At 40.9% G+C, this 11,358-nt stretch overlaps 1 protein-coding gene across 1 annotated transcript in view; it reads right to left on the bottom strand.

Annotated features, from left to right (window-relative positions):
- Casp10 (caspase 10) overlaps positions 1-11,358 on the bottom strand; it is a 68,859-nt gene that overhangs the window by 8,830 nt on the left and 48,671 nt on the right. The window contains 5 exon segments of the mRNA XM_078017846.1: positions 2-116; positions 2,596-3,082; positions 3,693-3,801; positions 5,153-5,244; positions 7,364-7,400. Coding sequence (XP_077873972.1) covers positions 2-116; positions 2,596-3,082; positions 3,693-3,801; positions 5,153-5,244; positions 7,364-7,400 — 840 coding nt within the window.

The raw sequence follows: 11,358 nt of genomic DNA, 5'->3' as shown, positions 1-11,358 counted from the left end.
GTTTTCTCCTTAGTGTGAAAGCAGGCTGGGGCATCTGTCTCAGTGTTCCGTCGCTGTTCACCTGTTGACTCACATCATTATTGACTGCAGTGAGAATGGATAAGATGTCTTCCTGTCTGCAAGAAGAAACCACACACCAGGTCTTAGAAAGATGCCTCTTAGGTCAAGTGGTGACTGTGTCACAGATACATATTATATTAATAATGCCCTCTCTAGTCTATCTTTAGAGAGGGTTAAAAAGATAAACATGGCACAGCTCCTGAACTTCAACAGGTTTCAGACATGAAAATTTTTTGAAAGACAATTTATATATGCTATTCAAAATACAAGAGAGAATGTGATCCACACCATATGACAAGGAGGTCAAAGTTCCACTGCATGTTGAGAGGAGAAAATACTTCAGGCCAAGAGGAAGAGCAAAGGCTCCATGGAAAAGGCAGAAGTTGAGCCTGGGTTTACAGGACCTATAGTATTTACCAGAATCTTCTGGTGGTGGGCATCTACATATCACTGGAAGCAAATATAGGAGACAGCACTCAATTTTGAATTGTGGATTCATCACTCACTCACTGTGTGGTCTTAGGCAGGTTATTTACTTCTCTGTACTTCAGTTCTCCCAGCCCTAAAATGGGAGACATGATAGTCCCCATCTTAGAGATTGCCATGAGAACGAAATGATGTAATTCAAACTAAGCACTAAGAAAGCCAATTACTCTATTCCACTATCATCTTTAGTGTCATCATACTACTATCCTCTTCCTATCTTCATACTACTATCCTCTTCCTCCTCTTACTCATCTTCATCACTATTTTTCAGGTGGAGGAAGTGGGCCCTGACTGGTTTTCAGTCCCTGTATCCTTCTTGGTACCAACTATTCTCTGTCCCCAAATCTTTTTCTGAGTTAATCTTTCTCATCATTAGCTCACCTGAACTATTACCTTCAGCCAAGAAGCCTTTCAAGTAGCTCCAGCCCCATTCTCAATGTTTTTTGTTTTTTTTTTAAGGGATCATGCATGCCAGGCAAGTCCCCTGCCACTAAGCCACATTCCCCCAACCTACCATTCTTCATTTCATTAGCCTTAATCCTTAGTTCATAGCAGTTATCACTTCCTGAAATTTAAATTGTTAATTTAAATATTCACTTGCTTATACTTTTATTTCCTGTCTTTCCCTCACCAGACTGTATGTTCCATGGAGCAGAGATTTTTGTCTCTTTTGTTCACAACTGCACCCTCACCCCCTAACTCAGTATGCAGTACAGGAGGCACATAGTAGGCCATCAATAAATATGTTTTGTTCCTAAAGCTATAAACATTGGCATTTGATGACTATGGTGGGGATGGAAGAGTTGGTTTAAAAAGAAGAAGAAGAAGAAGAAGAGCAGAGTTGACTCAAGGCACCAATTTGGAATTCCCAGTAGAGCATGGGCCATTCCTAGAAATGGGGATTCAAGAGCAGGAGCTCCTGGAGAAGGGCTAGGAAGATGAATTTGGAAAGATGCAAGCTGAATGTGAGGTCCAAGGGCAATACAGGGGTGGGATGTGTGGCAGGTTGTGAATGAAGTTGACTCAAGCAATAAGTCATTCATCAGCCCAGCAAATACTTATCAACCTCATCAATATGATACTATATCAAATTCTGAAGATACAAAATTGAATTAAACAGGGTCTCTGCCCTGCAAGAATTCAGAAATGAGTGGGCCGCAGATACAGTTTGGGAGACATTTTCAGGAAGCACCAGTGGTCCCTGGGTACTGCTAAAGCTGCCAGTGGAGAAGAGAGAGAGAGAGAGAGAGAGAGAGAGAGAGAGAGAGAGAGAGAGAGAGAGAGAGAGAGAGAAGGAGGGAGGGAGGGAGGGAAGGAGAGAGAGAGAGATTGAGAGAGAGAGAGAGAGAGAGAGAGAGAGAGAGAGAGAGAGAGAGAGAGAAAAGAGGTCCAGAAAAGAACCTGGTGAAGGCCCATTTCCAGGGTGCAGATAAGAAGCATTATGGCAGAGACAGAAGGGAAGTTGTCAGAGCAGTGGCAAATAGAACGCCAAAGACAGCACATAGGCATTCAGTAGATATGAGCGACTAGTAAACTAATAAATGAAAGGACAAATAAAAAGTCCCCATATCTTTGTTGGTGCTGTTGCCTTTGTCCAGCACATCCTTCACCCAGATTCTTTGCATAGCATCTATTTGTCGTCTCTAGAAGCCTCCTCTAATCCTGTAATCCTCCAAATCTGAGTGAAGTACTTGTCTTACATGGTTTTATAACACCTATGCTTCACAAAGTGTACTGATCACTGGGATGCTCTTCCCTACCTGTTTGTCTATCCCATTAGCTTGGAAGCAAATTGAGTATAGGGATTATGTCTTTTTTTTTTTTTTAATTCTGTATCTTCCTCTCCTTTCCAAGTCTGTGCTGATGCTCAATACAAGTTTGTTAGATGGGTGGATGGATGCATGCATACATGGATGGATGCATGAATAGATGGGTGAGTAGATGGTGGTCGGATAGGTACATAAACAGGTAGACAGATGAATGATGAGTGAGTAAATGGGTGGGTAAATGGATAATAGATAAACATGGAGGTAGATACAGAATACTCACCTTGGGACCAACTTCTTCAGATGACTACACAGAGACTGAATATACCAGCTGCCATCTCTTATATGCCGAAAGGACATATAGCCTGGGACGGTGGCCAGACCAAGCAAGAAGTCAGCCTCAGTGGGAACACTATCCATAAGGGAAAGATGCTTAGAATTCTGAGCATCTGCTTCAGTTAACACAGAAGTTTGTACCTCTGATCCTTGACAGGCCTGAATAAAAAAGAGTTTTGGTTTGTGAGCCAGCCCAGGGCACTGCTGGGCTGTGAAGTGATACATGATACTCCGAATAGGAATTAGGACTCCATCTGAAGAGTAGACTGCTCCAAATTCCCCATGGGTCAGAATGCAGAACACAAAGCAGTCCCCATCAGCATGGCCTGGATGACTCTTATACTCCTGCAGAATCTTGTCCATGACTCCTTTAGTCACATCATCATATTTGTGTGCTGTGAACCCAAGCCACTCAAACACAAGCTTTAGACACTCTGAGACCAAAAAGAAAAAGAGAAAAAAGGAGAGAAAGAGGTAATACTGAAATGAAGTAAAGCAAAATGAAATAGAGTAAAACAATAATAATAGTTTTTAAAAATCACATAGCTCTGCTTAGCATCACAAGGCCCTGAGTTCAAACCCCAGCCTTGAAAATTAAAAAATAAAATAAAATAAAAGCACATACATCAAAAAGTCTAAAGCCCTGATTTTTTTTAACTTTTGTAACAATAACAACTTAAAATTACCTTGCCTTCTCAAAGGACCCACAGTGTCACAATAGTCCTGAGGGTCAGCAGTGACCAGTGTTTTATTCAATTTCCCAGTCTAGAAGCTGAGGCTAAGGCCCTATGACTCTTCCAGGGTCACAAACCTAATGAGAGATGGAGCCAGAGCTCAAATCCCAGATTTTTGGGTGCACCAGGCCCTCCCCCAAACTACAAATAGTCAGGGATTCCTGCTACTTGGGATGCACAAGAGCTTCAGAAACATTTAGTTATCATCTTTAAATTTCTGTGGAAGACAAAGTTTAATGAAAGAAAATATGAAAATGAAAAAGGATTTTAAGATTCCCAACTAGCATTTGATACACTATTCCATGCTTACCAGCATCTCTATGGGTTCCTGGTCTATCTTTCAGGGAGGTAAAGCTGTGATTGTTGATAATGATACAGTGGCCTCTGTGTTTCCGATCCATCCTGTACATAATTGTCTCCTTAAGGAAGAAGAGATAGAACCCCTTAGTTGGGACCATCATGTTAGGAGGCTTAATATTTCTATGGAGCTACTTCAGCAGATCCATATGAGGAAAAGCAGGATGTATCTCTTAATGCCAGTTTTTTTTTAAAACCATTTTTTTACACTTTAGTCTAAACTCCTTAGGCTGGGGGTGTATCTCAGTGGTAAAGGACTTGTTTAGCATACACAAGGCCCTAGGTTCAGTCCCCAGCACACATACACACAAAAAAAATTTTTTTCAAAAAAAAAAAGTATATAAAATGGGGCTGGGGATGTAGCTCAGTCGAGTCAGCACTAATCCCTAGCACTGCAAATCCCCAGCACTGCAAAAAAAAAAAAAACAAACAACAACAAAAAACTTATAGTATGGAATATGCCAGATAATTACTAAAGTTACACACAGAAAGACCAGAGATTCTGACCACTTTGCACTTAATTTTGCTGCTGAGTTATGATTTGAATACAATTTCAAATGTTCTTTTAAAGTTCCAGAGTCCAGGATAAAGGATACTGTCACTTGCATTAAAGATCAGCCACCTCCTTTCTTTCAGGATCCCACTCCTAGTACCAGAAGCTGAGCTTTCTCAAGGTCCTGACCCTGGTTTGAAATTAACCAATTAATTCTACAGTTAAATGCCAGGTCCTAACTAAAACTCAAGATTCCCACTAGAATCTCAATTTCCAGGGTTAAAAAACAAAACATGTATTTTAACACCAGCAAACTCAGGATATATATATATATAATCTTCCTTTTTAGATTAGAAATGTGAAGAAAAAATAAGCAAGGATTTAACAAGGCAACAAAAATATCAAGTGATGTATATATATTTTTTGAATGGTCAGCTTCTGGAGTGATTGATACCTCTGAAAGCTGAAGAATATCTTTTGTAACTTTATTTCTCAATATAAGTCACAGTAGGAATTTTAAAATTCATGCAATTATTTTTGAAGGCTAATGTAAACATTTTGCAATTACAGATTAACAACTTTGGCTTTGGCTGGGTCTCTGTGGAACTAAAATGATTTGAAATCCTGGTATATTTTTGATCCAACCCAGAAAAAAAGTGGCTTCACTTGATTTCAAAAAAAAAAAAAAAAAAAGAAAAAAAGAAAGAAAGAAAGAAAAAAGAAAAGAAAAAAGAAATGTCCTCCCAAGAGTATACATTCCTCGAAGTGCAAAGCAATGTCAAGGCCTTCACAGGCAAAGGTCACACACTTCTGATTGTCACAGGAAGAGATGGGAAGATCAAAGAGGAAGGAAGAACCAAGGCAAAAACTCCTCTGAGCCCTCTCAGCTCAGGTGAGAGCCCTGAATAAACTCTCCAGACCTTTGTCCAGATTTCAGAACCCAGGGTGTTAGCAGATGCTCCTACCATCTCCATGGACACAGGGATTAGTGCACCATTTGTGGCTCCATTGCCTAGAAAGAAAAGTACCCAGACCCCTCAAATATCTTTCTCTAAGCATTTAGATTTCCTTGCTAATAAATTTCTGACATAGCATTCAATTCTGGAGAATTGTTATAGTTTCAAGAAACTCCCAAGATATAAATTTGGCCTGCATGCCCTTGCTGATAGGAAAGACAAATGTCCTCATATTGCTATTTGCTCTGTTCGGGTTGAAAATTGTGCTGCTGGCAGAGGATGAATTGGGGAATTAAGAACATGTGGATCAGCTCAAGGGTTCCTGGTAGAAAGCACAGCTGGGTTGTCAGCATCTCTCTGTCTCTGGGAATAGAGAAGCCTGGTGGACATCAAGAAGAAAAAAGGGAGTGAGGGGAAGGTCCACAGCAATGGAATCAACTGGTGCCTTTGTCACTGGCTGAAGCTCACAATGCCTTGAAGGGTTTATGCAAACTCCATTTCCTCTGGGTAATAATCTATCTTGAGGTGGAAGTTCATGATAGGTAATTTATAGGAAAATGTAACATGCACCTGTTTTCTTCTCCCTCTCTCAGCAAGTTTGTGGTAGAACCACCAAGCTCTATCCTCATCTCTGGGGAACATCTGGTAAATCAGCTAAAGGTCAGTCTTTGGAGCTCAGCTTAGCCTGCATGAGTCCAGTATTCCACAGACCAGAGAACACACCAAAAGGACCCAAGGTTCAGTGCCCCTGTACACCTGTACATCTTCCTTACTTTGGGAGAAGATAACACTCCAGGAGAAGCCACATCTAAACCTTGGAACTGCAGAGTTATAGAACTGAAAAAAAGCTGCCTTGTTCTTCAGAGAAATGACTTGGCTGTCTAAGCTCATACATATATATACATATATATAGCTCTTGGAGGGAGAACTCTGCTCTCACACTGCTGGGGTCGAATCCCCGAGTCACACCTTTTTAGCAGTGGGACAGTTAGCAAAGGGATAGGCTTCATGGGTCTCAGTTTTAAATGGGTATTAAGTGGGAAAACATTAGTACCTATCTCCAAGCTATGGAAAGATTAAATGAGATGCTCCCTGGAAAGACTCTTAGGACAATGCTTGGCCTATGCCAAGTGCAAGAGTAACTCCCACCAGCACTGTCAACATCATATCAGGTTAGCCAAAAAGTGGCATGTCATGAATTCTAAAGGCTAAATTTCCTGGGGAAAAAAATGAGGAATAGACTCTGATAAACTTTACATACCATAGATGCTATGTTTGAATATGGCTCAAGTCCCCCAAGGCTCCACTGTGAGTGAAGGCTTCCCATTCCAACTAGAGAGTTGAGAGAGTTGGAATGGGAAGTGCTTTCTAGTTGGAATGGGAAGCGCTGTGGAACTTTCAGAAGGTGGGGCCTGATGGGAGGTCCTTGGGACCTAATGGGAGCGTGGCCCTTAGAAGGCAGTTCAATTGTTATGAAAACCCAAGTTTGGTCCTACCCTGTCCTCCCTCTGTTCCTGGTTCAAGATGTAATCACTTGCTGTCTGCCATGATGTGACTTAGGCAAGAATGAGTCAGTGCCATGCCCTGGAACATCCAAAACTAAGAAATAAATAAATATCTTCATTTTTATAGATAGCATGTGTCAGATATTTCATTATAGTAAGAAAAAACAACTAATACAACAGATTTCAGGCAACTTGTAGATTCTGGAATATTCTCCTAAGGTCGTGGTTTCTGGGCAGGAATTCAGGGCACTCAAACACACCATGACTATGGTCCTTCCCTCTTGTTTCTGTACCTCTGAAAAATAGAAGGAGCATCTGGAGCCACTCTGTAAACCCAGTTTCCTCAGACTGCATATGCTCTGTTGCTGCTGGGCTGCAGGCCTCAGCCCACCAGGGGTTCCTTCCCTCCCTACAGAAAGTGACCTAATTCTGAAGGCTGGAAGGAGAGGACAGTAGCTGCCAGAATTCTGTAGCATCTGCTATGCTAGGCTGTCATTGCCATCCCCCACAGAAAAACTTGGTACAAACCATACACTGTGGCATGCCTCACATTGCAACAGGAAATGAATTCTCCACTAAGTTATCTTCAACTACTTGGTATACATCAAATATATCTACTCCCGCCATACTGATCCAAGTTGTAGAAAATACATAAGTACATTACACCTACCATGATTCATGGAGTGCTCATTTTGCCACAATCCCTCCTATTGAGGAAACAAGAGATGTATGAAATGTAGGAAGTTCACACAGGATGATGCTGAAGACACCGTCACATGAAGGAAGTGAAGAATCATATTTTAGTATACTATCTCTTCTTTAATTTAGAGACGACACAGGGTATTTCCCCCCCCCCAAGTAATAATAGGATGAATAAACAAATAAATGTTAATAAAGATGGTAATTGAATGGGAAGGGAAGAGAGGCAGGGAAGCAGTGTGGACTTCTGAGTGTGCTCTACAGGTTTTACTTTAGATCTACCTTGATACTGCTTTGTTTTATTTTGTTTTGTTTGGGCCAGCACTAGGCATTGAACCCAGCAGTGCTCTGCCACTGAGCTACATCCATAGTCCTTTTACAATTTTTTAAAATTTTGAAACAGGGTCTCGCTAAATTGCCTAGGCTGGCCTAGAACTCGCAATCCTCCAGCCTCAACCTCTCGAGTAGCTGGGACTACAGGTAAGTGTCACCATGCCTGGCTTAATGTTTCATATGTTAAAATACAAACTTAAAACAAACTGGAGGGCCCATCTTTTCTGCATCTCCCTCCTCGCCCACTACCTCCCCCCATCCTCAGTGTCCAGGAGACAGCTCCAAAGGGGACTTCACCAAGGTATTGGGAAAGGAGTAACCCTGTAATGGGCCACAACAGGACTTACTGGTGCTGCCCATCACAGGGGTGACAACCAGCAAGTCGCCCTAGGTCACAGATATGCATCCCTGCTGAAAGCCACAGGGAAGTGACTTTTGTTTAAGCCAGATCCATGCTGCTGGACCTCAGTCCCAGGGCTGCACAATACTGGAATTTCCCGTCTCTGGGTGATCAAATACAAAGGAGTTCCAGTTTCACTTTTCAAAAGACTTCCTGCCTTTCTCTTCACACCCCACATTTTCCTGCCTGAAGTATCCTGGATTTCTTCTTGGTGGCATCCAAAGCTGGGCCAGGCTGCTTTCTGGTTTTGTCCAGAAACTGAGCGAATCTTCTGGGATCAAGGGAATGGCAGAAGCAGTGGCAGGCTCTGTCCAGCAGCTCCAGACTGGGCTTTCCTTGATTTGTCTCTTCAGGCAGAAGAGGGACTAGGTCAAATCTTTATGTCTATCTACTTCTTTGCCTGAGAATATCACATCCTCTGTTAACACCACCCACATCTTTGTGTCAAAGAGTGAGCGAATGACCACCATCTGGCCACATTCAGCCTTCTTTCGACTGTTTTCAAGAGGAGTCTAGTAACCTCTCAGAAAGAAGCAGTTGTCACATCTCAATAGAAAGGCATGCCTCTCTTTCAGAAAATCTCACAATCAAAAAGACTTAGGTGGTTTTTTTTAATTGTTGATGGACCTTTATTTATCAATTTATTTTTACGTGGTGCTGAGAATCAAACCCAGTGCCTCACACATACTAGGCAAGTGCTTTGACACTGAGCCACAGCCCTAGCCCCAAGACTTAGTTTTTAAACAAATTAGGGGACGTAGCTTGAAATGCAAAGGCTTTTTCCTCTTAAATTTAATTTTTAGCAGTGTTCTTTTCACAAGATAACCTTCAGGTGCGTATGAAACATGAAATGATTTTCCATGGAAAAAGGCAGGATTGCCTACGTAACTTTTAAGACACCTTCCTGCTCTGAGAGTCTGACAATATATGTAATGTGAGGTGCTGCCCCACCCCCTCAGCCCTATGCACTCCCAATACCACCACAACTACCCCACCCTCATGTGGCCATGACCAGAATCATCCCACATCTGCTTCAGAGACCAATGCCAAGCCATACCCCTTTAGAGAACAATGAATTCTAAAAGGTAAAGAGTAAAATCCTGTGTGTGTGCACATCTGTGTATCATCTACATGCATGTGAAGCCTTTGGGTACAACACTGGTTGAAAAAGTAGGTGAGGGGAATTAAGTTTAGCAGGCAATTTAACTTAGAATTAGGGAATCCTAAAATGTCAGTGCTGGAAAATTACATTTTTAAAAAACTTCTATATGTATGTAGGGTGGTGAGGGTGGTCTGCAATTACCTGCTCAAAGCTATGACAGGCATTTGATAAATGTTGGTCTAATTTGATTACTATAAAAGAATAGAGGTAGGTGCTGTGGTTGTGGCTCAGTGCTAGAGCACTTGCCTAGCATGCATGAGGCACTGGGTTCAATTCCCGGAACCATATAAAAATAGAAACAAACAAAATAAAGGTATAAAAAAAAATAAAAGGGAGCCACTCTTCCTCAATTCCTCTTCCAATTAGATGTCTAACTGCTTTTCTAGGATAAGAATTCATTGAGTCAAGGGTTGTTTTCCTAGAAAAAAGAAGTCAGTGTAGGGTTTTAGAATAATTGCAATTTTGTCCAATTTGGGAGAGGAGAGAGGGAACCTAGATTAACAAATAAAAAATGAATCACTTTCAAAGTGCCCTCCCAACACAGAAGATTCCTTCAAATGCTTAACTACCCCCACCTGCAACGTGGTGGTTCAGAGCAGGACCTCAGACCTCCAGCCAGGCTCTGGGTCAAGCTCTGGCTGCCCGTGAAGACTATAGGATGTCTTTGCCCAGCCTTTGCAGCCATAGGCCATTGAATGTTTGAGACCCTCAGTAGTAGAGTGCCCCTGGCTTCAATCCCCAGTGTTGGCAAAAACAAAAACCTATTTATACAGCATTTATATTATATAAGGTATTGCAAGTAATCTAGATGATATAAAGTACAGGGGAGGATATGCATAGGTTATATGCAAATACTAAGCCATTTTATATAAGGGAATTGAGCATCCACAGATTTGAGTATCTTTGGGGAGTTTGGGAACAAATTCCCCATGGATAATAAGGGACAACTATACAAAAAGTAAACTACATACTATAGAAATCAGACATCTTGACCAAGTAATCAAAATCAGCATCACCAATGGAGGGCAGGATGGATATCATGTACCTCTAGACAGGATGCCCTGAGAAAGACACCATATCACTTAATGATGTTGTGACCAGAATATATAACTTGAATCTAATCAAGAGGAAACACCACATGCACCAAAAATAGAAAAACTCTATTAATTTTTATAAAAGGTGGGAGGGATGACTACATAGTTCAAAAGTCATAAAAGAGAAAGGAAAGTTGTGGAGATGTTCAAGATTAAAGGAAAGTATAGGGACATGACAACTAAATACAATACTGTATTATATTTATATGATCTTAGATTGAAATTTTTATATCATGTATATATAGATAGATAGATAGATAGATACTAGAAACAATTCAATAACAAGTCATATTTAAATTTTATAAGAAACACACAAACATTAAAACACTGGTTACAGAAAACAGAATAGGATGAAAAACTATAAGGTATGATTTTTTTTAAAGAGAGAGAGAGAATTTTAATATTTATATTTTAGTTTTCGGCGGACACAACATCTTTTTTTTTTTGCATGTGGTGCTAAGGATCGAACCCAGCGCCGAACGCGTGCCAGGCGAGCGCTACCATTTGAGCCACATCCCCAGCCCAAAGCTATGATTTTCCTTTTCATTAAAGACCAGCACCCTTTGAGAATAATCAAGTCAATTAGCAATACTCATCTGTACTGCAATATAATATATCCAAAGGAAAGGTAGTAATTGTACTGATTTTATTATTTTTATAAGCCATTTTTGTCTTTCTCCCACTCAATGCAAAGAAACAAAATATTATTTTTTTTAAAAAAGTCACTATTATGTACCCAAAACAAAGGGTCTGTTGCATCTTTTGATACTGGGCAAGTTCCCCTACATGAATCACTTTAGGTCATCCACCATGATGAACCCCTTTCTCTCATAGGATCAGTCTTCATGCCTAGATTTCTGGGCTGCCCAATTTTCTTCACTGCACTCCAGTGACAGTTTCAAAAAACAGGTTCCTCTGCAAGTCCCCTAGATTTAATTTTGCACTGGCAGAGTAAAAAACTATCAAGGACACTATTG

This window comes from Ictidomys tridecemlineatus, chromosome 7 (genome assembly GCF_052094955.1).
Source record: "Ictidomys tridecemlineatus isolate mIctTri1 chromosome 7, mIctTri1.hap1, whole genome shotgun sequence".
NCBI classification, from domain to species: Eukaryota; Metazoa; Chordata; class Mammalia; order Rodentia; family Sciuridae; genus Ictidomys; species Ictidomys tridecemlineatus.
Note: the sequence above shows the minus strand (reverse complement) of the source record. Positions and strands in the feature narration are given on the sequence as shown.